Genomic DNA, 23,726 nt, shown 5'->3' on the forward strand with positions numbered 1-23,726 from the left:
TTAATCTGATTTTATGCAAACCAACATTGTATGTATAACAAAAAAAATAATTAATATTTAATCAAATAAAAAATTCAAATTAAAAAAATTTAACCGCCACAAGATGATATTCATATGATCTCGCCTTAATAATACTAATCGATATAAAATAACAATAATTTCATTATAATAAACAACAAAATACTTCCAAGAACTGAAGAATATTTTTTATTACTGAAAAAAACAAAAATTAAAAAAAGAAAAACAGAAATCAGTACTTAATTAAATAAAAGATTCAAATGAAAACAATTTTACCGCCACAAGATGACGTTTCATACGATGTCACCTTAATGATATTCACCGGTGTAAAATTACGAATCCATCTTAAAAAACATTACCTTCCATGTAAAAAGTGAAGTATATTTGACATTTATAAAAAACGAAGAGTAAAATAAGAAAAATAATTGAAATAAAAAGGTAAGAAACACAAGTAGCGCTACCAACGAATTATTTATGAAACTGTCTAGCAGCCAGGCTACTTTCAAACTTGGGAAATGCGAAACAATGCGAAGTATGGTATGGGTTGTGACCGGGGGTCGTCGTGGGTGGTCCAAGTCGTTCTCAAAGCAAGCTTCTCTCCTCGTGTGTGGTCTCAGGGGTTTCTACGAACACTGGACTCAACTATCCGTTCTGCTGCTAGAAGATGCGAGACATTTTGTCCGATCAAAAGGGAGGACTTTCTCGGTGGCTAATCAAGAATACCTGAACATTTAATATATTTTTATTTCTATGCGTGAGGTATTATTATTATTATTATTATTATTATTATTATTTTTGTTTTTTCACCCTCATTCCTTATCCTCCCATTGAAATCTCTTTTCATTGTTTACATTTAGAGTCACGTGACTGGGGCAACTTTTTAAAATAAAAATACGCGCGCTTTTTTTCTTTTCTTATCGTTGTTGTTAATTTTTATTATTTAATTTAATTTATTTTATATTATTTGTTTCAGATTATGATTGCATTATTATGCTGTTTGTTTATATTTCATGTAGTCAACTCGGAATTGGTTGATTCTTTTACTGGCAATTCCAATGGCGAAAATGAAACATGGAAAAATTTGGATTTAAGTCATAGACATAGGATTAAGGATTCCAATTATCTGCTGGACAGGTATCCTTTGGGAGAACTGCCTTCTGATTCTGAGAACTGCCGGAGACCTGCAAAATGTATACCTTTGCAGAACAATACTTGTATGGGTACCAGATTACCTTATTTGTCTACTACGTTAGATCTTGTATCCGAATATACGACACCTAAATTAATTCAGGTACATCTATTAATTGAAATTTTATAATTTTACATTTACATATTTTACATATTTTCAAGAATAGAATTTTTATAATTTCGTCTGATTTTTTTTTTACAGGAAAAGTTATATTTACTACAAGCACTTAGACATATACCTAAGTGTTGGGCAGTCGTACAACCATTCTTGTGTTCGATATTCATGCCTAAATGCATAAATGATACTGTTGATTTACCATCCCAAGAAATGTGTAAAATGGTATCTGGACCTTGCAGAATAGTATTCAATCATACTATCTGGCCAAGTTTCGTCAAATGCGAAAATACCAAACTTTTTCCGAGATTATGTAAAAATGATATTAGAGAATTGAAATTCAATACTTCGGGTAAATGTTTGAAACCACTTATTCCAACCGACAATATGCTTGCAATTTTTGATGGCGTTGATGGATGTGGTACGCAGTGCAATGATCCATTTTTTACATCGGATGAGCAAAAACAAATTCATTCTTTTATTGCTTGGGCTGCTGGTATTTGTTGTTCATTTAATTTTTTTACTGTGGTGAGTTTCTTCTATAAAATGATTAATAATATCAATGATATTTAGTTAATAATATTTTAAATATTATTTGTGTATGTTACAGGTCACGTTTTTAATAGATTGGAGAAGTGCAAATAAATATCCTGCGTTAGTTATATTTTATATCAATTGTTGTTTTATGGTGTCGTGTATAGGATGGTTAGTACAATTTACTCCTGGAAGTAGAGACGTTATTGTATGCCGTAAAGATGGTACATTGAGAATGAGTGAACCAAGGTATGTTTCTTCTATATTATTTTAATATAAAAAACAACTCTATAAACTATAAGAATATTGTGATTTTCAGCGGAGAAAATTTATCATGCGTTGTTGTTTTTGTACTTGTTTATTATTCACTCATGGCTGCGATGGTGTGGTTTGTCATTTTAACATACGCTTGGCATATGAGTTTTCAAGCTCTTGGTAAAATTCAAGATAGGATTGATAAAAAGGGTGCTTATTTTCATCTCATTGCTTGGTGTTTACCGCTTGTTTTAACGGTGACCATTATGGCATTGGGAGAAATAGATGGCAATAGTGTAACTGGTATCTGTTTCGTTGGTTATTCGAATCATGCAGTTAGAGCTTGGTTTCTGCTTGGGCCTGTGGTAATCGTTTTACTCGTGGGAGGATACTTTTTGTCCAGAGGTAAGATTTACTATTTAGAAATATTCATTATATGTTCCATCCAATAAAAATAATGTACGTTTTCGTCTATGCTTCTGATGTTGCTATATGTAAGTATTAATCATAATAACGAAAAGAAAATTATATATTTAAATGAATACTCATGGTTTTATTTACATTGTAGGATTGATCACGCTTATTCGCTTAAAAATCAGTAGTCAAGAAATAATATCTGAAAGAGCAAGTTCTAAAATAAGAGAAACCATCGTTAGAATGGGCCTATTTTCAATTTTTACATTTGCAGCAGTCATAGTGACTTGTTATTGCCACATTCATGAATTTCAGCATTCTTGGGAATGGCGAAAAAGTTTTCGTGATTATATGATGTAAGAAATCATTTCTATCAAAGATATTTTAATCATATTATCATTTATCCTTATTTGTAATTGTTCAATGAATTATTTTTAATTGTTTAAGATGTTCGATAACAACAAAGTATGCAGACATATCCGAATGTAAAATGAAAGCAAGACCAAGTGCTGCCAAGTTGCAGTTGCATTTACTTTCACCATTTTTTGCTGGTATTCTCATGTCGTCATGGGTTTGGACAGGATCCACAGTGGATACGTGGAATAGATTTATCCGACGGTACGATGCTACATATTAAGTAATTTTGATCAATATTCAAACGATTAAATGATACCATTTTATTTTATTTTTTGTAGGACTTTTAATAGTGAAACTGAAGAGCCGATAAAACTGAAGAAACACAAAGTGATAGCACAAGCTTTCGCAAAACGCAAGACTTTTAACAGTGCTGGTCGTTTATCGATTAGTTTTCATAATACTCACGAAGATCCAGTAGGATTAAATTTTGATCTCAACTCTGTAGCATCTCAAGACTTTAGTTCAACTTGGGCTGCTGCTTTACCAAAATTAGTGACAAGAAGAGGAGCACTGGTGGGTGGAACAACAGGTTCAGTATCTAGCAACAGAAGAAATTCTGTTGATTCTGAAATAAGTTTCAGCGTGAGACGGGTATCAGTGGAATCTCGAAGAAATTCATTGGATTCTCAGATATCCGTGCAGATAGCTGAATTGAAAACAACGAGAAAGGTAGCTGGAAGTGCTCGTGGACGTCGTGTTAAACGTAGAAGAGATTTTGCTAAATCAAGATCTAGCAAAGTTGGTCCACTTTTTCGTCGAGGCAGTTCTACGTCTCAAGAGAGTCAGCTTGGTGCACAAATACTTTCAGCATTGACCATTGGTGGTACATCTAAAGTCCCTATTCAAGTTCCTAATATGAAAAGACGGTCGGCTAGTGCAGGATTGGACGAACGTGTTTTAAATTCTAAAATGTTAGAATGGAAAAGTCCGGGTATGTTATTACCATTTTTATTTCCAAATCAAAGCGGTAGCGATGAGAATTTAAGTAGCGAAGAAAAAAGGCATCGAGATATGAGAGATAAAGATATTGATATAGAAGCAGGCAATGCAGACAAAGACGATCAAGATACTGACAGTGATGATAGTCAGCCTGACGAAGAAACGAAGATGCTGGAAATGGAAGAACCAATGGAAAATAGTAAAAGTAAGATGAATAACAAAAGTGGCAAGAATTATTGTCACGAAAGTGATATTAGAACTAGAGAAGGTCGTAAAAGTAAATACTTGTTACAAGACGAGGCTATCCTAAAACATTTACTCCAAGAGTCCAGTGAAACAAAATTGAAATGTGAGTCGGAGAAAAAAGACACATACAAAAAGGCTGGTATGGGTGATTTAGCATCCAGTTTGAAATCTTGTTGTCCTGAATTAACACGAATAATGGATAAATCGGATGGGCAAATTAATGCCAGAGAAATAGCTACACAAACTTCTTTGCCTCTCGATATTTTAGAAATGGAGGAACTAAAGCAAAGTATTGATGAGATTATTAACAGCAGGCATTGTAGTTCTAAAGCAACGCAAATGTAATTTTAATTAAATGAACAATTTGAATATTGCAATATTTAAGACTGAACATTGACACTGATCAATATTTTATATCATCGAAGAATAAAGTTCATTCATATGTTTAATGTACAACACTATAGCAATTTAAAATGTTAACATTATTATATGTTTTTAATAGGTAAGGATATACTATTTCTTTTCATTTAATTAGTATGTCGAAACTTTTCTTACTGTAAATGATTTATGACTTGATTTTGATACAATAATATTTATATATAGTGTATATCTATATTTTTATATACTTTATTATTATTATTATTATCAAAATAGTTTAAATTCATCGAAAAATATTCCAATGTATTTATGATATCAGACTTCTAAGTGTATCATAGTTTAAGGAATATAAAAGAACTATTTTGTTTTTCTTCATAAAAAATTCAAAATTGTTTCAAAATATACTTAAATATTAATTAATGCGAGGACGCTTATACATAAGAAAATTTATGTATAAAATATTTTATATATATTTCGTTAGATATAAACAATATAAAATATGACTCACGCATAATTGTTTAAAAAATAATTTTAGGTCGAAACCTAATTAAAATAATGCACAAAGTGTAGAAAATGAATCAGGTTTGTCAATGACATTGTTTTAAGCTCATCCTTGACAATGCTATTAGCAGAGCTTTGTTTTTTAAAGCTCGTAGACAATGTTTATCTTACATTCTTCATCTTTTTCTTTCTCATTCGTTTTTATCATTCGTTTTCATCGTTTATGCAAGACCAGGTTTTTCCTCTTGTTCTCGTTCGGTTGACACAGATAATACTTTCAAATCTGGGTTGTTATTCTCTGCTAGGTATTTTTTACCTATACCCGATACAAATATATGTATATAGATATTTTAACTTTTATTGTTTGCTATACAACAAGATTTTTATATATTCGAGATTTGTAACGAATTCAAATGTGTATAATATTTTTTATTATATATTTATATAATGATTGGTATATACCTTTGTAGCGTGTGTGTTTGTCCCTACGTGCACACCATATTAATATTTGATTACTTTTATTATTATTACATTATATATAGTAGGTAAAAAAAGTATTTGAACACTTCATTTTGCTGCACTAATACCACCACCTGAGAAAACGATGCGATTCTAAAATTCCGTTGATTTCTATAAGAATCTCTACTAATTTCAATATCTTTTCTTTTTCCCAATACTTTTTTCACCCACAGTATGTATCATACTCTCGTTATAAAAAAGTACAAAAATAATGATTATGACGAGAGTCTAATAATAGAGAGGCGCATTATTATTAATTAAATCGAATTTTATTTACAATCGGTCACTTGCTCTATATCCAGGCACTATTACTTTTTAGTTTTCCATTAGGGTAAGGGAATATAAAAAAAAACAAAAAGCAAATAAAACAGGAATAGGGGTTGTAAACACAATTATTTGAAAGCTTTAGCGAGATAAACTCACTTAAAAACATGCTTTGAGCATCAGAATCAGTCAGTCTGCAGACTGTTGAGCAAAGTTAACACGACCCAAACAAAAGGTTGGATTATCGATTCAGCAGCATTTACCGTGTGAAATCTGCCCGTGTGCATGCATAGTATTCTTTTCGGAGAGGGTGGGTGTTTTGCGGGAACTGGGAGGATTCTGTCTGTTCGGTTTCCCTTTATATTACTTTCTTTTTTTTTCCTTTTTTTTGTTTGTTTTAATGTTTTGATAACGATAATGATTATTATTTTTTTTTCTTTCCTTCTTTTTTTCTTTTTTATAAAGAAGAAAAATAAAAAAAAAACGTGCATTTTTTTCAACGAGTGAACAATAAAAGAGAATTTTATTCACCACCACCACCGATGGAGAGGCAGATCATGATTTGTGGTCACTTGCCGGTGACAAGTTTGGCGGGGTTTACTTGGAATGAGATTTGTGTTGTTTAGTTTTACCGTTACCCCAAACGAGTTTGTTCAGCATTTCTCCGGTGAAATATAGTAACAACGTGAATATCAATAAAATTCCAAAGAATACTAATCGCATTGCCGGCGTCAATACTTCCATCACTGGGTATACCCAAATGCCGTTCTTGTAATATATCACGTGGACCCTTTAATAAATAATTCATTCATTATTACAATTATAATAAATTCGTTAAAAGTTTTTCCAATAAATGAGAACCGACGTTTTGATGTTTCTTTCCATATTTCATAAATCAAATTAAACTTACCAGACTAAGTAAGTAAGCGTAAATCCTATGAGACCAGAAAGAGCATGCGATCGTTTAGGATATTTTCGTGGTGCTAACAACAACTCTATAACGATTGAAACCATGATCATCGTATGCATCAGATGATTCAACCACCATGGAAAATATGGATCTAATGCCTTTGGTAATACCAATTCACGATCGATGAACATTAACGCCCAAAACGTAATCCCCACGAACTGTAACGAATATTATTAATATGATAATATTGAAAATAATTTCATTTTAAGACAATCATCATTTTTTTCGTACCATGGCTAAAGGAAAACAAAGAGCCCCGAAAAGATAATCCTTTAATTTTCGGATAAATGGTGGTTTCTTTGGGGCAACTGCATTGGTACCATAAAAATCGTTTATGATACATATTAAAAAGAATACCGCTTGTAATATCTGAAACAACAAATCACGAATCAATCAAATGTTCATTATTTCACAGATCTTATTTCAAATTAAAAAGTCTACTTTTATTTTTTTACTATGTGGTAATAAAATTCAAATGAATCAATACTGGACAATCTAGAAAATATGTCGTAATAAAGAATCTACTAGTAGGTTGGCTGTTAGTTGATAGAATAAGAAACGTGTATGGAAATGAATGCTAAAATAGAATTTGTACAAATTTTGAAATTCTAAAAGTTAATGATACTTTGGAATGACGTAATCAGTAGATTTGTAAATAACGAATTAACTTTCGTGTTAGAGTCAATTATTGGATAAGAGGCTTGTGATGTTACGAAGGCGACAAAATGACGTTGCTATTCAATAAGAGTCGCTTAACACGTGCATAGAAAATATAATAGCCGATTAAGAATAAGAATAAGACAAGGAGAGGCACGTTTCAAAACATTGTAACTTGTTATTTGTTATTTTATTTTCAAAGGATAGATATAAAAATTGAGATTCTTGAAAAATGATCTATTAAATAACAAAATGGAATTACGCGGAACGCGTCTTGATGGTAATAGAAATGTACAATCAAAAACCCGGAAGAAAATTTCTAGGAAAGTGGAAAGAGTGTAACTGAAATCGATAAATGTAATCTTACTACATAGAACATACTCGTATTGAATAACACGTAACGAATAAAAACTAGGCTTATTTACTATAATCGGTATAATAGTAGAAGTATACTACAGTCTAACCGCGTCGGGTTTAACTTGAAACGTTTGCTTGATTCTTCCCTTTTTAGTTTCCGAACAAATCAAACAGGATTATTATCAGACTTTGGAATTTGAACTTTACGGAGTTCCGAGTATATCTGAATGCGGGAGACCCCAAATATAGTAGAATTGAATATGATTTTTATTTAAATAATAATTAGAATTTTGTGGAGAATTTGGGGCCCTTGTCAACCTAAGTAATTGTATTTTTTTTTACTTGTAGGATAACGCACCGCTGGTCTTTGGATTATAGTCGAAAGGTTAATACACCTTTCCTTATTTTCTTCATCACAGATATATTATTATGTATCCTCGTTGTGTTTTCACCGATTACATAACGAGTTAGCTAGGTAGCTAGGTAGCTAGGTAGCTGGGTAGACTGTTGCTAATAAGAGGACATGTTGTAAGAGTTACGACCATATTAAGCGGTTTACCATATAAATCTATTTCTTTTTCTTTTTACTTTTATTTTTTCTTTTCGTTTTTTAGGATTAGATTAGGACGATAAGGAAAACGTTTGGATTACAAACGGGTTTTTAGTGTTAAAAGATTCTTTTCCAACTACAAGGATAGACACGTCATAGTAAATGATAACTTACAAATTAGATAATATACGTGTTGATAAGTAAATTAAATGAATAAAATAAAGGACAACAATGATCCTTCATAAACTATACTAACCGCGTCCCAAAATGTGAGAAATTTAAATCTTCCACCGAAAGCGCTGTGGCTCTTCATTATATGCGTTGGCACCACGGTGTACGTGAAATCGTAATAAACAGAATATGCGAATTGCAAACATGCAATCGCGTGAAATCCTATGAGAATGGAATCTCGCATCTTGTACGGCTAGTTTCTTTATTTTTCTTTCTGGAATCCTCAGGAATTTTCTGGAATAACATATAGACTATTCCTTCATTTAAGTTTCTATTTTAAAAAACATAATCTTTCATCTAGTTTTATATATATATATATATATTTATGACCTAAATTATAACGCTACTAATGGCACCGTGAATTTATAAATTTTGTAATAACCTTTTCATCCTTTTGACCATATTTTCGTCTTTTACAAAACTCGCATATACACACACATACACATACATTCATACATATATGCATACTATTTCTATCTCTTTCAGTATTGGGTTCTTTCACTGTCAACCAGCCGAGACACGATCGTGTTTGGATCGATAACGGAGATAGCGAAAGATAGAAACTAGGCCTCGTTTGCTGATGTACTCTAAGGGTTCCTCTTCTTCATCTTTATATTCATCTTCATCTTCATCTTCATTTTCATCTTATTCTTTTTCTTCCCTTCTTCTAACTCTAAACTTCTTTCTATATTTCATTCGTTGTTTATTAATCTTATCTAGCTTTTTTCTGTTATATTTATCAATTAAATGAATTCACGATTTCGAGATAATTAGATGAAAATTCAAAGCAGAAATTTCTTTTATCTTTGCATGCACGTGTTCAAGTATCTCTGTACAGGAACTCTTTTTCTTTAAAAAAAGAATAAAATTCATTTAAGAGACCGAATCTGTTCTCTATTTAAAATAGAATGTGTGTGCGCGCGCGTATCTCATCGTAGGCTTTTGTTCTTCTTTTTTCATCAGAGAGATTACTGTACTATTTTATTTTATGTAAGCTATCAATTGAAATTATCGTTCTTTGCGATTATTTGCGTATATTATTTTAATTAAAATTCATATACATGTTATCGAATGAACACTACAAATACGATTAATCAGACTGACTCGTTTATTTTAAAATAAGACAAATAACAAATTTTTAAAGTAATCTAACTAAAAAGATAAAAATAAAATATTCGAACGTTTCAACCATTATCTTTGTATTCTCGTTTTGTCAAAGTTCATAATATTTTTTACTTATACTTATATTTTTTGGCTAAAAATGCTTACGTTTACATTAATATTTTAAATACAATAACTGCCTACTGACCTGTTTAAATTAAATCATCTTTAGCAAATAAAATAAAATATATTTAAATATTTTGCAATATTACCGCTACATACATTTTTAACCTTATGTAATATTATCCTCATTAGTTTTTTTTTCTTTTTTTAAATAATGTTAACTCATAAATTATCGTTATAGTAACAATCATTCGATCTTTTTGAAAAGATAAGCAAAAATTGTTGACAAATAAAGAAAAATGAGCAAATTCAAAAATAAAAAGAGATAATTTACAAATCATTAGATATGTTAATTACGCGTTCACGAAGATGACCCTATAGAAAGGGTCAAACATTGTTTTTTATCATCGTTCATCGACGTAGGTGCATATCATAGCGGCATGTCTTTCACACGTGTCTCCTTTCTTACACACTCACTCTCACTCACTCTCTCTCTCTTTCTCTCTTTCTCTCTCTCGTACTTACTGTGAGACCACATTCGCTTTCTGATATTTTTCTATTTTTATTCGCATCATCGCTCTCCCTCGTATATTTTATTTTGTTTTTCCTCAGTTATAAAGTTGGATGACACGCGGGTAGGAAGCCAATCCTACTCCCCCATTTCAACCCCCTACCCCTATACGTGTATTTACACCGTATATACTCACGAGTTTTTAATTTTTCTTATTCGACCGATTTACAAATATTATAATAGTGTGTTATTGATGAAAAAATATATAATATTTGAACGACGCAAAAATAGGAGAGAGAGATAGAGAGAGAGAGAAAAGAAATAAAAAAACAATTACCTATGTATCTATATGTTGATTATTATCCGTGTTAGAAATAAAAAAAGAAAAAACCTTGATAAAAATCGTTGAACTTGATGATTCGCGTACCTCGTGCTCCGATCCTCTCGACAGACTGTTACTTACTGACGGATGAGAGAAAAAGAGGTGGAAGGAGCGAGAGAGAGAGAGAGAGAAAGGGTAGTAAAGAGACAGAGATAGAGACAGAAAGAAAGAGAGAGAGAGAGGGTGAGAGAGAGAGAGAGATTGAGAGAGGGGAAAAGGAAAGAAAAGACGTGCGCGGCCACGTTCGTTCTGATGCTTGTTCACTTTCGAGCATGCGAGTGGCTTTTGGAGAGATAGAGATAGAGATAGAACGAGAGAGAGAAACAACGAGAAAAAGAGAGAGAGAGAGAGAGTAGATAAATTCTAATTGGAATGGGTTGGAAGAAAAAATAGAAAAACCAAATACGTTGAACCTAACAACAAGGAGAAAAAATAAGCACCAAAAAAAAGAAAAAGAAGAAGAAGAAGAAATAGTACTGCGAAATCTTAAAGGTCAATTGTTCAAATTCCAAATCATGCTTGTTTCTTTCCCTAAGTTATGCAATGCACGCAATGAATATGATGAACTTATTTAACGAGTAGAGACTAAACACAATATCGTATCAGGTAAGTAACCGATGTGAGTTTATGTCGTAACGGACATATACTGATGTTCCACTACTACTACCATTTTTCCTGTTATATTATACTTCCTCTTTGGAGTGGGGAGGGGAGAGGGTTATTTTATACGATCTTTCCTCTTTTATAATCTCTTATCTATTTCGAATTGATATCGAATTGATTAGATGAATTACGCATGGTTAGCATCGAACGATCGTCTGAAAATAAATTGGAATTATTGACATCGAAAAGTGAAAAGTATTGCTATCGATTTTGGCGAGGGGGGAGGGGGATAAGGAGGGGGGGGCGAAGGGAGATTGTTCAAAATAATACGCGTATGCTTCTTGTGTTTAAATAGTTTGACACGTGAGATAGGAAAATGCGGGAAATGTTCATTTTAAATGTAGTTCAGTTTGTAATGTTTTATTCCGAAATGAATAAAAAAGAGATGGACGATGACGAAGCAACGACGACGACGAGTATGCGGTTGATTTTCTGCGCAGACCAAAAACGCGCATGCTCCATTACATTGTCATAGTCGTAGTCGTAGTCGTAGTCGTAGATTTCCGGGGGAAATATATACAAGTAAACCTGTTTGTACTTTTATAATACCCATATAATGTATTCCTTATGCATAATATCTCGGTTAAGATGCAACGTGCAAATGAAAAACAAATTACAAAGTAAACAAAATAAGGAAACTTGAAAAGATAATTATAATTATATCGTAATAGTGTTTCACCTGATGTTTTTATAACCCCTAAGTGATAACTTTTTATAATTTGTTTTTTAAATGCATATATATATATATATATATATATATATATGTGTGTGTGTGGGTATATATATACGTGTCTGTGTGTGTATGTGTTTGCAAATAAGTCTAGGAAGTATAATTGTACATTGCGTATGCTTGTGGATATACGAATCGTTCATGTGTTGTATCATTTTTGTTTTTCCCTTTTCTTTCTTTTTTTCTTTCTCTATCTCTCTCTCTCTATCTTCCAGCATCCCATCATAAATTATGCACCCTACTCCCAGACGAAGGCTTCATACTCTTCAACGTGAAATGCAAGAAATCGAACGGGATTTGCTATATAACCGTTTGAAACCGCAATGCGTTAAGCGTATTTCCGATGCTTCAGAGTTTCGAATGAATTGAAATGAATTGTTAGATAAGATGGCGGTACCCCTTTTTATTAAAGTCTTACATCACTATTTTAATTAGGCATCCTGACCTTGACTCTCATTTCTTTGAGTTTTTCTTTTATCTTTCCTTTTTATTTGAAAATAATTTAATTGATAAGTTTAACAAAAATTCGACTTTGTCGATAATAAAATATCTCTCTCTCATTAAAATTTATACAATTGGTAGAAACGTTAATTATATTCTTATCTCTTATTATGTTTAACGTAATCGATAATATATGAGGATGGATTTTTTAATACACATATTTTAAATGAACTTGGATACTAATAGTTTGTTAAAGAAATATAATTGCGTTATTTGCGTTTATCGATACATGATCTTATTCAAAACTTCAAAATCATTTGATATTTTAACGATAGACACTTCGGACCTAATATAGGAACTCTTTTTGTGATTCGATACGAAAAAGTTTGGTGAATGCTAATTGTCGTGTAATAACGCGAGAAATAGATGAGAAATGGAATTTATCAAATTTGACTGAACATGATCATTTAAAACGTCTTGGATTCTAAATATCCCGCGTAGAAATAAATGTATTTGTTAAAATATCAATAATAAATATACAAAGTGTATATTATATACTTCTAAAATATATTTAAAACATAAAACATTTATATTATCCTAGATATATAAATGATGATAAATTATGTATCTATTTAATATATAAATATAATATATAATCTTATTACAAATAATATATATATATTTATTTCTACACGGATACGAAAAAATTGTCTTTTATTTTCCATCGGAAAAACGAAATTACTTTTGAATGAGCTAATGTAGAAATATTTTATCAATTATATTTTCAAACTTCTCAATTTCACAATGACAATAAAATTTGAATATTTCAGAGATAAAAAAGCATTATCGTTAGATTCATGGTAATTTTCGTCTTCGCGTAAAATACTTATTAGTTATCAACAATGAAAAATATCGCAATGTGTCAAGAAGGAAAAATAAATTTTTAATAAAAATCCTACTTACACAGTTCCAAAACGTTAGAAACATGAACAATCCAGGATTAAAGTTGTTAAATAATTTCTTTAATGGTGGGAAAGTTGGCATACTATAAGCACCAATTATCGAAACAAGGGACGTGGAGAAAAACCCAATGTGAGTTAAAAGTTTCATCTTGTGTCAGATCTTTCCTGAAACAAAAATCAAAACAAAAAAAAAACAAAAATATTTTAATTTATTGATTTATTTCTCAATTTCTTTTCGAATTAATGTGAGAGCGGCGTGTAATGAGTTTATTCTGAAGTTGTATGAGTTTTACGCATTTAAATCGATATGTATTTATGTATGTGTGTGTATGTGTGCATGCGAATCTTTGTATGCATATGTATAAATTATAATGCAAAGAATCTTGATCGTAAGGCAAAAATTTCAAATAATAAATTAGTAATTTTCTTATGTAAACAGATGAATTTAAAATAAAAAATGTGATCAAAAAATTGATATATATTTAAACAGACACGTGAGTTTATTTATCAACGATTATTCGTTCAAAATAATATTTTTTGTTTAGATAATATAATCGAAGAATTAGTATGTTATATATGATTTTTATTTTTATGTTTGCAATAGTGCGTGCAATGTGCAATACGTAAGAGAAATAAATTATTGAGGTTAATACTTGATTGTGGTAATTATGATCGATGAAACGATCGTGTTCAAAATCAAAATGACTTTTATTCGATCTTATTTGTTATAACATCGTTCATTTCTAATGTATTTGAATGTAACTTATTCTTAGAAATTTTTTTGAGTTTAAGATACAAAAATTATTACACTCTTACCGACTTTTTTTTATCTAATTTCAATGATGAATCTTATTTAGAACTTGCACTATAAATTTATTGAATTTTATTATTATATAACAATTAATCAATATTATAAAAAATATAAAAACCAATGAAGATTCTTAAAATACGATTGAACAAGAACTCTCAACCGTGTTCCTTACATGAAACTTTTTCGATTGTGAGTGATGGTAGTATTTCTTTCAATCTTATTAAAGTAATCACTTTTAATCATGTGAATAAATTAACACTTTGTAATAAGAAACGTTTATCTTTTATCCTGTAATTATAAAAAATATTAAAATTGTACGTTACTTGCTGTAATTAAAATGTACATATAAATTTTGGTTTTCATTTCATTCTGTAATGATAATGATTTTTGTATCACTTTTTTCATAATAATTTAATAAGTAATTAAAAGAAAAAATTGGATTAGATCGATAAAATTATAGTTAAGATTAATTTTATGGGATAAACGTGTATATGCAAACACAAACATTTATGTTTCACACAAATAAATTTGAATAATCGATGAAACTTAATTTTATTTCGAGATATGATTATCATAAAGATAATTTAATATACGAAATAATGTAATACCGTTTTCCTTTTTAGATCAGATAATAATCTAATGCGATTAGTTGTGTTTTATTACTATGAATAAATCTACGTGAAAATCTCGAACAATTTCCGTGAGGAGTCGATTTCAAACTGATGAATGATATGTGCTAGAACTTCCTTCTAGCTTGTCCTCTATCCCTCTCCTTCTTTTTTTTTTGTAATCATTTAACTGATATAGCTATAAATTTGAGCTTCTTGCTTATTCATCCAAGATAAAATCTTTATGCTCGGATAATTAAATTATTAGTTTTTGTTTAGATTTTGAACTTTTGGCAAGATTATTTAACTTTAATATAAAAATAAGATGAACAAATGAGACTAGTGTTTCTTCTAATTTCATATATAAATTTAATAATATTTTATTTTAAATGTATGACTKTTCAAACAGAATCAAAGATGATCTTATAAGTTGCAAGCGTTCAGTATATTATTTGGACCGTTTATTTTGAAAGTGGTGTAAGTCCATTTTCTGTTGTTTCGAGGAAATTAAAGGTTTGCATATTGGTTAATTTAAAAATATTCATTAATTATATCAAGTTCAATAATGTTTCTTTTAATTTATCGATATGTAATTTGATTATATACATTACTTTTAGGATAATTTAACTAAAATAATGTATATTTATAGGCTGCAAATGGACTTACATCACTTTCAAAATAAACGGTCCATTTATTTATTTAAMATTTATTTCTAATTATCAATTTTTTATTCCTGTTATGATAAATATTATTTATTATTTTATTTATTATCACAGCGGGATATTATATTATATTTTATTAATATGATCTAATTATCAATTATTTTTTTATTGATGGCTCAAAGATCGTTTCTAATCATTTACAATTGAACTTTCRTMAAYAYTATTTTGCCGAAATGAATTTTAAATTTTTGAATATCATGTTGAGTCGAGTAAATGTTATCGTTTTACGCGATAATAGAAGATTTTATATAATCCCGGATACAACATTAATTAGTTATAATTTTATTTTTTAATTAAAGAAATCTAATTAATGTTGCTTTCCAACAAGCAAACATTTTTCAAACTGTTTATAACTTATAAACAATAAGCCTAATGATCTGAAGTAACGTAAGCTTTTTCAAAACAAAAACGTAGAATGACGAGAATGATTTTTTATTAGTATGCAATTTTATGAACTTTGATCTGCGACAGTTAATTCAAAAACGTATTTATTCTCAATACAAAGACTAATTTAAACAAAATACTAAGCTTGGATTAATATGTAACAAAAAATGTGTGTGGAAAATTTTCAATAGTATCCTTAACGTCTTTTSATTCTACTGAAGAGTGTATACTTGATTACATACACTCGTACATCGTAAATGGCTCTTAATTTATGCTCTCCAATAATGTATGAACCCTATTCGACGATGTTCTTTTCATGACTCGTTGAAAAATCTTAATATTTATTTCAAACGAATGTTACAATAATGAGAGAATGTATGTGTGTGTGTATGTCTGATCTATGAAAATTGGAGATCATTAATTATTGGTATAAAGTGATTTTAAATCCTAATTATTACTGTCTCGCTTCAATGATCATAAGTTAAGCAAATATCCGGTTTAGTAGAGATACTTGAATGCATGCAGTGACACGATATGGCTGCTGACTGTACTATTAGTTCATAAGATTTACCTTTGGTGTAACGTTGCTTGTCCAACCGATTGACGAGTCAAATAAAAACTACTTTGTTCATAGTTAAAAATAAATATTTTAAACTTAAAAATATTTAATTCCATAATTCACAGTAGTTAACACAAAAATGATAACAAGTATGTCTGTGTGTATGTGTGTGTGTGTGTGTGTATTAAAAGTTGGCGTGAATACATACATGCGATTTTATAGGAATCACTTATCAGAAGGTAAAATAAAACTCTTTTTTGTAATAATTATTTAGAGAGATAAAATGTTTATAAGATAATAAAAATAATGACTCGAAAAAATATGACAAAAGTAATGGCAAATTTATTAGTGAATCGAAAAGATTGATTAATTGCTGGTAAGAAAAGAGAACAGGGCACCTTTCTTTCAAGTTACACTCGTTGTTATTCGGTACCAACTGACTATACAAAGTCACAGTCCTGATGAATGTTCGGGGAATCCATAAAGTGGCGCCTTCGTTCATAGTCCACAGGTCGGTTACCGGGTTGACTGTTTCGAACTGTCAGTTTCGCGCTGGACTGTTTCCTCGACAAGTTGGTTCGAAGTAATTCGAACCAATTCGAGCGCAACAATTCGCGCAACTACAAAATATCATAGTCTTCCTATTAAACAAAAACATTAACCACTAAAGGAATAATACGAAGGATCTCATTTATTTTTCTTTTTATTTTTTTATTTATGCTATACTTACAAAAACAAAGTGCAATTTTTGTGTTTTACGTGTTACGATATTGAAAAGAATTTATTTAGCAATACTTGGTAAGAAATTTCGAATTATTTTTACATGTTTGAATACGTTAGTATTGTTTTTGTTTCAATTCGATACTTACAATTAAATGTTTCTTTGTATTTGTAGTGTATTATCTTTTTTCTCGCTTTGCAGACATATATTTTTTTTCTTTTGTTTATTTATATTGTAAACGAATTAAATGATTTAGAGACCAAATGATACATTTTTCTTTTCTCAATGTCAAAAATTAATTGACAACTGTATGATGGTTTTAACAATTATTTATTGTTTCACATACATTTCGATATACCAATTGGTGAATGTATTTTAAGCAAACGGTTCTTAACATAAATAAAACACTGATAAAATAATATTTTTAAATACCCTTCAACTTTATAAATTTATTTGATTATTCGTTCTTGAGATGTAATGTTTTCGGTATCACTGTGGACTCCATTATGGTCAATTTAAATGTCATTGATCTTCCAGTTAACATTGACAAAGACTTTATTACAATATTTATCCTTTTTCATTAAAGATTTTTTTTCAAGCTTTTTTAATGTTTTTATTTTTCACACAAATTAAATTTAAAATAATTTTCTTTTTTATACGAATGAAAATAAACGATATTTATAAGATCTCTCCTCGTTGGGTAAATATGAAACGTCTGGTAAATTGACATGAACTTCATATTATGTTAATTGTGTCTTTTTTTATTTCAATCGATAAAAAAAAGAAAAAGAAAAAGAAAAGAAAATAGAAAGAAAGAAGGGAAAAAGATAGAAAACCGATAAGCTTGTCCTAGGTTATTTCAGCTTTGCAAATGATAAGCCAGTGATAAATCGATAATCGGTTTCGTTCGAACTTTTCGTCATGGAAACGTCCTCAAAAGGAATTCCAACTTGAACTGCTGACAACACGTTAGCATGGTTCAACACTATAACTCTTCCATTATCTTCAAGATATGACTTAACAATAGTAAACAATAAAATTACATTTTAATATTTTGGCAATATAATAAATTAATATTATTAATAGGAACTTTGAGAGAGAGAGAGAGAGAGAGAGAGAGATAAAGAGGGAGATAAAGTATGAGTCAAAAGTTTCTGGTATCTTTGCTAGTTCCATTGTAGTCAATTGAAATGCCATTGATTTTGCAGTTAATTGTCTAAAACTATCCTGTGATTAAACAAAAATGAATAATTAACGAATAAAAAAGTAGCAAGTAGACATTTTTGACCTTGTTTGCAACGTGCAAACTAGACATATATTTTTAAGCCAATAAGGTAATCCGATATTACGTTTGTAGGATTAATCGAATATCCTTGGATATGGCAGAGAGAAAAAAGATTGGCAGGGAATTTTTTTCATTTCGTTTTACCAGTTCGTTTCTTGGGCGTCATATTACGTAACCTGCGTCCTCGATGATGTTGTATGTTACGGTTTGCTTCGCTACCACGCAACTTGTAAACACGAATTACGCATGTATCAATGCGTTGTACCAACTCGTTTTTCCATTCCATTTTAAATAACATTATTTCTCAATAAGTGCATAACTAAAAATAAATTAACCATAAAGAAGGAAAAAAACTGGAAATAGTTTCAAACTACATTTGATTAAATTAAATTTATTCGCAAAAGAAACATTTTCCATTGCAAAATTCTAATAGATATTTTCTATAAAGGTATCACGAATGTATCTCAAAGAGAACGCGTTCGAAAATATCGATCCGTGTGTCATTCGATATATCGCCGAGTTTCGTCCTTGAAGTATTACAAAAGATGCAATAATCTCAAACCGATGGTTAATATTCATCTCAAAATCCATTGGTGTTATTACAAATTGAAAGGCTTGTAAACAATTCTTATTTTATGATGGTCGTAATTTATCAACCAAATAATCTGAATTACAAATGTATGTATGTTTACCTATAAATCAATTTAAATCGATATGTCGAGTACATTTTACATTTATGAGTAATATATTTTTATATATGGGATTCTAAAGATGATAAATGTATTATATTTATGCATTATGATTTAATCCATTAAGTTAGTTTTTTAGTTTTTAATCGTAAATAGTTAAAAACAAAAAATAAGAAGACATAAAAAAAACGTTTTAGTTAAAAATAATTTATAATGTACGTAGAATTTTAAAATAGTCTCATTAACTCAGCATAATTGCACGTATTTCAATCGACTAATTTGCAATACGTGACTATTGAACACATTCGTAAATAACATATTCTCTTTCTCTCTTTTTTTTAAAAACGTTTATTGTTCGAGTGATATATTTTCTTCGTTATTCGCACAAAGATAAATACTTCACGTTTTTACGTACTACCAGATATACACCATCTATGCCGTATGTTTTCTTTGTTGCATTTTATCGATAAAACAAGTTTATTAACACATTAAAAACAATTTAACATTCCACAAGTATCAGAATAAAATAAAATTTCATTTATAAATATTATTCGAACATTTCGAATTCTATGCGAATGTAATTTTGATCAATTGTACTAACATGTGTCGTAAATAACAAATAAAATCATAAAACCAACTGTATTCCAATCTAAAAAAAAATCATTCGATATTAATTGTTCACCAAAAATGGTTCTTTCTTGATGACAATATAATTTCGATCAATTGCATTAACATATTTTGTAAATAAAAAGTAAAATCATGAAACCAACTGTATTCCAATCTAAAAAAAGAATCATTCGATGTTAATTGTCCACCAAAAATGGTTCTTTCTTGATGCCAATATAATTTCGACGAATAAATAAGAAATAAATTCGAGAAACCAACTGTATCCCAATTTAAAAAATTGGATGTTATGTCTTGCTCACCAAAATGATTCCTTCTGATCATTTTTCTTACACCTGCCTTGATGAATCTCCACAAATACACATAAACGTAATACATACATATAAGAGATAAAAGTAAGTACTCGAATACAGTAGGCTCTCTCTTTCTGTCGACGCCAATGTACCACAGCGATGTACGTTGTTGAATTTTTCGGAGAACGGGTTCACAATAGCGGCGCAACGAGCAGAAAGTTGGTGAGTCAGCTTCCATTTTTCCCACTCTCTTTTCCTCATCCTCCATATTCCCTTCTCTTTCTTTCTTTCTCATATACACAACACACAACACATACATATTTACAATTACACATTCTCATTGGTAACCGGCTTATCCTGTCCTTGTTTTACTCTTTTGGCCGATGTTTCTCCCTCTTACAGGTAACCGGCTTCTTCTTGTCTTCTTCTATCTTTTACAACTCAACTGAAAATCCTTCCTTTCCTTCTCACTCCATACATACATATATACACACACATTTATAAAACTCCTTCTCTCTCTCTCTCTCTCTCTTTTTATCCCGGTCTTTCATATTTCACAAGAGCTACACTCTATAACTCTGGTGAACAACGACCACTAGCATGCGATTTTATCGGCGACCTGTCAGTCGCTGATCGAGCTTACCTTTTGCACGTTCGATCTCTGAGATCCTTACTGTCATCTTTGTTTTATCATAATTCATCTTTCTTCATTTTCTACCATCGTCCTTGGATTTTTAATAATTATCATCCGAGAAGATTGATTGAGAGGTATACGCAAGTATTTCAATTAATAATGAAATTTAATTGAACAGTTTTTTAGTGTACATTTTAATCGATCTTGGTGGTGTCTGCTGTGTAAATTCTAGTGAGATTTGTGTGCGAGTTAACGAATTATTTATTAACAATAATTGATACGACACGTTCATTATAATTACCTCCGTTTCTTCAGTTCCTTTTTTTCTTCTTATTCTTTTTCTTCTTCTCTTATGTCTTATTTGTCTTGTTATGAGTTTTTTTAATTATGCAATCGTTGCAAACATTGAAATATAATCGCGGAAATGACTCGGATAATGTCATAAGATTCCGATCCACGAATGTTTATGTGTAACGGGTGTTGTAATCGACTGTAATCTAACGGTTTGGAATGACTTTCGATGGTTGTAATTGATCAAAAGAGTTTTTTCTATCGAAAGGAGTAGTTGATTCCTGAGGTGATTCGCCTTCTTCGACGATGACTCATTCTCTTAGAAAGTTGAAGGAGTATATTGGTCACTGATCTACTTGAATCGATCGATAGATCCATCGATTTTATATCCTTTCATTAGCATTCTTTTTTCAACCTGGTAAAACTTGAAGATCTTTGGTCCTTGACTTGGATGAATCATCGTAGAATTCATGCACCTTTTGAAGAAAGAAATGAAAGGGGATGGGGGCGGAAGGGGGGGTTAGGGGGAAGACGCGATATTCTCATTATTTAGGTTAATGCATTTTAGTTGATATAATGAGTAACCGTCTTATCCTACGAGATACGAATAACAGTTATGATTAATCATTTGATATAATTTTCTTAAGTTTCTTCTATTTGCCGTAACTTTCCTGGGAAAGTCACGTAAATATTTTTTTAATGATTTTGAAAAAGAAAAGAAGAAAAACCCATAAACAGGAAAAAAGAAATAATATAAAAATGATAAATCGCGATTACTCGAGTTAGAGTTTATTTACTCATGGGTGCGTTTGTAGACACACTGATCTTTTAAGTCAACATTTATCAGAATTTTATTTCTAAATAAAAAATTTACTCGGTTAGCTAAGAGCGTTCAGCGATCAGATTCGGACAATGTAATTCGATCGGTGTACTCGAATTTCGTATTACGAATATTACGATAGTTAATATAGAAATAATAAATAACAATAATTATTAAACGATTGATATTATTATTTAAGATAGATGTGTAAAATCGTATCTATGTTATTTTTGTGTTTTTTTTTTGTTCTTTCAGGATTAATTCCTCTTGTTTAATTGAAGAAGAAAAGAGGGAATAATATTTGAAAACATGTCGGAGTATTGCGAATATATGTGGGCACCGAGTGGTCACGCAAGTACAACGCTTTCTCGGAGCATTTACCAAGAAGATGTGAGGTTGGACAAGCGAGACAAAAAGCTGGCCATTAAATCGGTTCGAGCGATCCTTCGAGAGATGCCGGATGTGGGTAAGAACATTTTTGTATACTACATTCAACTTCATATACGCGAAAATATATATTGGGTTGGTCAATAAGTTACGTAGTCATTTTTATTATATCTAAATAAATAATATAGAGACTCTTTATTATATTTTAAATTAAAATACATTTTCAATAAATATTTATAATTAAACAAAGCAGTATTAATATTTTTTACTCAATATGTTTAGTATTTTATATCTAAATAAATAACCCACATATTGTATTGCATTTTATATTAAAACATTTTGTAATATATTAATAATTAAACGAGCAACATTAATATTTTGGACTTAATATATTTGTATTTTATACCTAAATAGATAACACTATCACGTTTTATTAAAACATTTTGGCAATATATTAATAGTTAAATATTTTATATATTACAAAATATGAACAACCCTTCTTGGCCAATCAAATAATAATAATGTACAAATAAACAAAGAATATATTTTAGAAGAATAGTTAGTGACTAACTTGAAAAGCTTCGAATTTCCGGTGAAGTCTGGTTCGTGCCTTCCTGCCCGATATAATTCCGCGTCCGTATTCAAACTGTTTCCCGTTTCGCCTTGAGCATAACAATGACCCCGTCCCTTTATAATCCTTTTCATATTTTTTTTCTCTTCTCTTTTAAATTTATATATATTAAATATATATATATATGTGTGTTTCAACCTATCATTATTGACTTGTTCTAGACTTGAACTATTGTACGGACGAATATATTATGCGTTTCCTGCTTGCCCGGAAGTATCGAGCAGAACAAGCAGCTGCTCTAATAGCTGCTTATCAAGCTCAGATAGCACATCGGCAAGATATATTTGGAAATCTTACTGCTCGTGATCCTGCTCTTCAACGTGCCTTACGTGCTGGTATACCTGGTGTTTTACCTGCTCGCGATAGGTAAGTTTAAGATCTAATTTTATTTGCTTTTATTAAATCTACCATAAAACTTGTTGAATGTTATCAAAAGTATTATTTTGTAATATTTAAGATTTCTAATCATTTTTTTTATATCATAAAACTGAAATTGTATAATCCGGTCCTATAAAAATGATAAAAATGATAAAAATGATAATAATATCAAATAGTATAACTGGTAAAAAACTGATTCAATATAATTGGACCGTTTATTTTGAAAGTGGTATAAGTCCATTTTTGAAAAAAATAAGATATCACGTAATTCGTGTTTAATTTAATGTAAATTTTTTATGTATAATTAGTCCGTGTTTAATTTCTTAAAAAATTTCCATGTTTTGTACAATTTAAAATTGATCGGTAAATGAAATTGCATAATCATTGATTATGAAAGTAGTGTAAGTCCAATTTCCATAGAAA

At 30.1% G+C, this 23,726-nt stretch overlaps 3 protein-coding genes across 12 annotated transcripts in view; 2 read left to right on the plus strand and 1 right to left on the minus strand.

Moving 5' to 3' along the window:
• The first annotated feature begins 333 nt into the window (after positions 1-333).
• On the plus strand, positions 334-4,700 carry LOC106784630 (protein smoothened). Of its 2 annotated transcripts, XM_014744381.1 has the most exons (9): positions 334-456; positions 510-777; positions 992-1,309; positions 1,409-1,849; positions 1,932-2,104; positions 2,175-2,515; positions 2,679-2,880; positions 2,972-3,142; positions 3,220-4,700. In XM_014744381.1, the coding sequence occupies exons 2-9, from the start codon at positions 769-771 to the stop codon at positions 4,469-4,471; spliced, it is 2,907 nt and encodes a 968-aa protein (XP_014599867.1). In that variant the 5' UTR covers positions 334-456; positions 510-768; the 3' UTR covers positions 4,472-4,700. The 2 variants fall into 2 exon arrangements, with proteins under 2 accessions (XP_014599867.1, XP_014599868.1); XM_014744382.1 differs by lacking the exons at positions 334-456; positions 510-777 and having other exon boundaries at positions 1,206-1,309; positions 2,799-2,880.
• Positions 4,701-5,309: 609 nt separating this feature from the next.
• On the minus strand, positions 5,310-17,029 carry LOC106784633 (androgen-induced gene 1 protein-like). Of its 9 annotated transcripts, none has more exons than XM_014744391.1 (6): positions 16,563-16,710; positions 13,468-13,631; positions 8,579-8,787; positions 6,990-7,127; positions 6,699-6,916; positions 5,310-6,578 (listed from the first exon to the last, which is right to left on the minus strand). In XM_014744391.1, the coding sequence occupies exons 3-6, from the start codon at positions 8,735-8,737 to the stop codon at positions 6,386-6,388; spliced, it is 708 nt and encodes a 235-aa protein (XP_014599877.1). In that variant the 5' UTR covers positions 8,738-8,787; positions 13,468-13,631; positions 16,563-16,710; the 3' UTR covers positions 5,310-6,385. The 9 variants fall into 9 exon arrangements, with proteins under 9 accessions (XP_014599877.1, XP_014599876.1, XP_014599881.1 ...); XM_014744390.1 differs by lacking the exon at positions 16,563-16,710 and adding an exon at positions 14,886-14,989; XM_014744392.1 differs by lacking the exon at positions 16,563-16,710 and adding an exon at positions 16,949-17,029 and having other exon boundaries at positions 5,344-6,578.
• Positions 17,030-17,132: 103 nt separating this feature from the next.
• Positions 17,133-23,726, plus strand: part of LOC106784636 (clavesin-2-like) — a 10,293-nt gene continuing 3,699 nt past the window's right edge. Inside the window, 3 exon segments of the mRNA XM_014744398.1 lie at positions 17,133-17,348; positions 22,163-22,373; positions 23,087-23,430. Of these exon segments, the coding sequence (XP_014599884.1) occupies positions 22,217-22,373; positions 23,087-23,430 (501 nt within the window). The 5' untranslated portion in view covers positions 17,133-17,348; positions 22,163-22,216.

This window comes from Polistes canadensis, unplaced genomic scaffold, assembly GCF_001313835.1.
Source record: "Polistes canadensis isolate GaletaPanama2010 unplaced genomic scaffold, ASM131383v1 scaffold_38, whole genome shotgun sequence".
In the NCBI taxonomy this organism is placed as follows: domain Eukaryota; kingdom Metazoa; phylum Arthropoda; class Insecta; order Hymenoptera; family Vespidae; genus Polistes; species Polistes canadensis.

Excerpts from the sequence above, each read along its gene's own strand:
- LOC106784630 (XM_014744381.1), top strand. Across the intron at positions 1,850-1,931 it reads CATTTAATTTTTTTACTGTG|GTCACGTTTTTAATAGATTG; the intron begins GTGAGTTTCTTC and ends TGTATGTTACAG. Across the intron at positions 2,105-2,174 it reads TTGAGAATGAGTGAACCAAG|CGGAGAAAATTTATCATGCG; the intron begins GTATGTTTCTTC and ends TGTGATTTTCAG.
- LOC106784633 (XM_014744391.1), bottom strand. The coding sequence starts at position 8,737 with ATGCGAGATTCCATTCTCATAGGATTTCACGCGATTGCATGTTTGCAA. Across the intron at positions 7,128-8,578 it reads TTCTCACATTTTGGGACGCG|ATATTACAAGCGGTATTCTT; the intron begins GTTAGTATAGTT and ends TTGTTGTTTCAG. Across the intron at positions 6,917-6,989 it reads TTTGTTTTCCTTTAGCCATG|TTCGTGGGGATTACGTTTTG; the intron begins GTACGAAAAAAA and ends TATTCGTTACAG.